General features: G+C 37.6%; 1 protein-coding gene across 1 annotated transcript; it reads right to left on the minus strand.

Annotated features, from left to right (window-relative positions):
* Window positions 1-23: 23 nt before the first annotated feature.
* LOC128892634 (uncharacterized) lies at window positions 24-2276 on the minus strand. The gene is made up of 9 exons (XM_054153166.1): window positions 2190-2276; window positions 1831-2000; window positions 1566-1691; window positions 1375-1492; window positions 959-1220; window positions 698-814; window positions 515-605; window positions 274-410; window positions 24-180 (listed from the first exon to the last, which is right to left on the minus strand). The coding sequence occupies exons 1-9, from the start codon at window positions 2206-2208 to the stop codon at window positions 24-26; spliced, it is 1197 nt and encodes a 398-aa protein (XP_054009141.1). The 5' UTR covers window positions 2209-2276.
* Window positions 2277-2358: the final 82 nt, after the last annotated feature.

Raw genomic sequence — 2358 nt, forward strand, 5'->3', positions numbered from 1 at the left:
TTTGGCCAGCTATTTCAGAAAGATCATATGCACGTATTAGTACGTACCATTCCAAAATTCTGTATATTCATGTCATACAAGCCACCCGCAGACAGCGAACACGGTATGCCAGACCTGATTTGCATCATTAATAGCTCTTTTTGTATTCTCACCGGTGTCCGATACCATTCAGAATCGTAGCTGTTATAATTCGCAAAACGTTATATTCGACTCGATTGTTGGCGTAATCGTTAGGAATTATTGGATTCTTATTTCTTGCCATCGAAAACATACATATTCTGTGCTAATTGTAAACTGTGATCCGCGAGCCTTTGACCAGGCAGGCTGTTGAAGAGCAGGTGAAACTGTTGCGCCACGAGGAAAAGGCTAATTCTGAGTGCTTCTGCTTTTCGATTCAAGTTCATGACAGTCTGATATATAAAAGTCTTAATGAAACGCTGTGCTACGCCATGGAGGCAGAGCTTGTTGTACCAAATTTTCGTACACTTCTCATTATTAGTAATATTGTTCTTACTTGAACAGCTGTGACGCTGATACCGATCATGTTCATCCCTAGTTGTAATAAAAAACTGCTTCGATTCATATCGTCGATGAGTTCGGAAAAGCTTGAAACATACAGAGAAAATTTATTAATGGAAATCATTAATTGGTTCGTTATACTATTTTTCTAATTTATTAGTAATTAATGAGTACAAACTGGAGTGCTCTCTTATGACTCATCACGCACTTCTTTAACTGTTGATACATGGCCCTCTTCTCGACGATGTTATGAATATTTTCAGCGGTACTGTTTGTAGCTTGTTTGATCTGGTTCCTGCGTTGATTACAAGTGCTCAAGTAAAGGCAAATTACGTAAATAATGTCAGTGATTTCTGTTGCGTGCAGTTTCGGGCATTCTTAGAACATTTTATAAGTGATCAGCTACATGCAATGTTTAATGTATTACGTTTATAAGTACCCGCATATCGCGAATAATCCACAGGCATGGTGACTTAGGACCATGTAGAGGGAATCTACAGTTACAATAATTATAACGAGTGTAACCGAAGTCCAAACCGAGTGAAAATATATAGGAAAGAAATACTCGTCACCGTTTACCAAGTACTCAATTCTAAACACTTGCTGTCTTAATCGAGTCTCATTCAATACTAGAATGACATCGAGGAATATAGGCATCATCGGTAGCAGGGCGAACAATACTAAGGCCGTTAATAAAGTGCCTGGAAAAACATTAATGATTTTCTTGGATTAAATTTTATTAGTCTACACAAACCTTAAGACAGGATCACTTCCTTTTCTGCATAGTAACCGAAAGGTTCTTCATAATTTTGTTCCATACTTGTACGTAATCAAAAATTATAATAGTGCACCTACTTCTGTACAGTTGAGCAACCTTACTTCCTTGCCCAGAAATGTCATCTAACACATGAATTTTATCCGTCTGTCTCAATGACTGCCACTCCTCAACCACAAGTTCGTATATTGTTCGAAACTGCAATATTGGTCTTCGTAATTTTGTTCGTTATGTCAGATTCCTTTATTAAATAGGATGACTACATATATACTTGTTCTCTGTTGGCGTTAAGGTTTACTATCTTTATCACAGCTACCAGTACCGTGACTACGATCGGTACACATTCTAGAACCCTATCCATGTCTTTATCACGGAACGAAGTAGTGATTGCTATAATCTGTTAAACAGAACGTTCGTATTTCAATACGACATTGTTCGACACTTAACTCACCGATTCGTATAATTTTGTGAGAATAGTACATGGTAGGTAGATTCATAGTCTGGCAACGTGCATAATGAAATACTGTTTCACTTACAGTTGGCACCAACAAGCTTATCGAACTAATTAAAAGAATCGTGAGAATAGTCTTGCGGCTAAGATTTGATTGTTGCGGATGTTGTCCTACGAGTATCAAGTACTTCGTGAGTGTACTGTAATACGGGATTTCCCCAGATATAAAATTCAAGTCGTCGTTCTTCTGAAACACTAATAAAGTGTGACGAACCTATGTATGGTCGATGAAAACTGTAGTAGACATCAGAGATACAGTATAGTTTGAAATACAGTTCGCGACGATCACGGTTCCCAAACTTTACCGGATACAAGTATAAACACTTATCTGTTCGTGGCCAGAGTACAATTTTACGATATTCACAAAAATACAATAAGTCTCACCTTTTGAAGACATATTCATAAAATTAACTGTCTCCCTATTTTTGTCGATCGTTTCAACGGTTCGATATTATACGAGCAGATTTACTGCCTTTGGAATGCACCAAACATATAAACGAGACTGTCAGAGTTGTTTTCTGTTTCGTGTTCATGCGAGTAGTGTTCAGTTCCT

This window comes from Hylaeus anthracinus, unplaced genomic scaffold (genome assembly GCF_026225885.1).
Source record: "Hylaeus anthracinus isolate JK02 unplaced genomic scaffold, UHH_iyHylAnth1.0_haploid 12483, whole genome shotgun sequence".
NCBI lineage: Eukaryota > Metazoa > Arthropoda > Insecta > Hymenoptera > Colletidae > Hylaeus > Hylaeus anthracinus.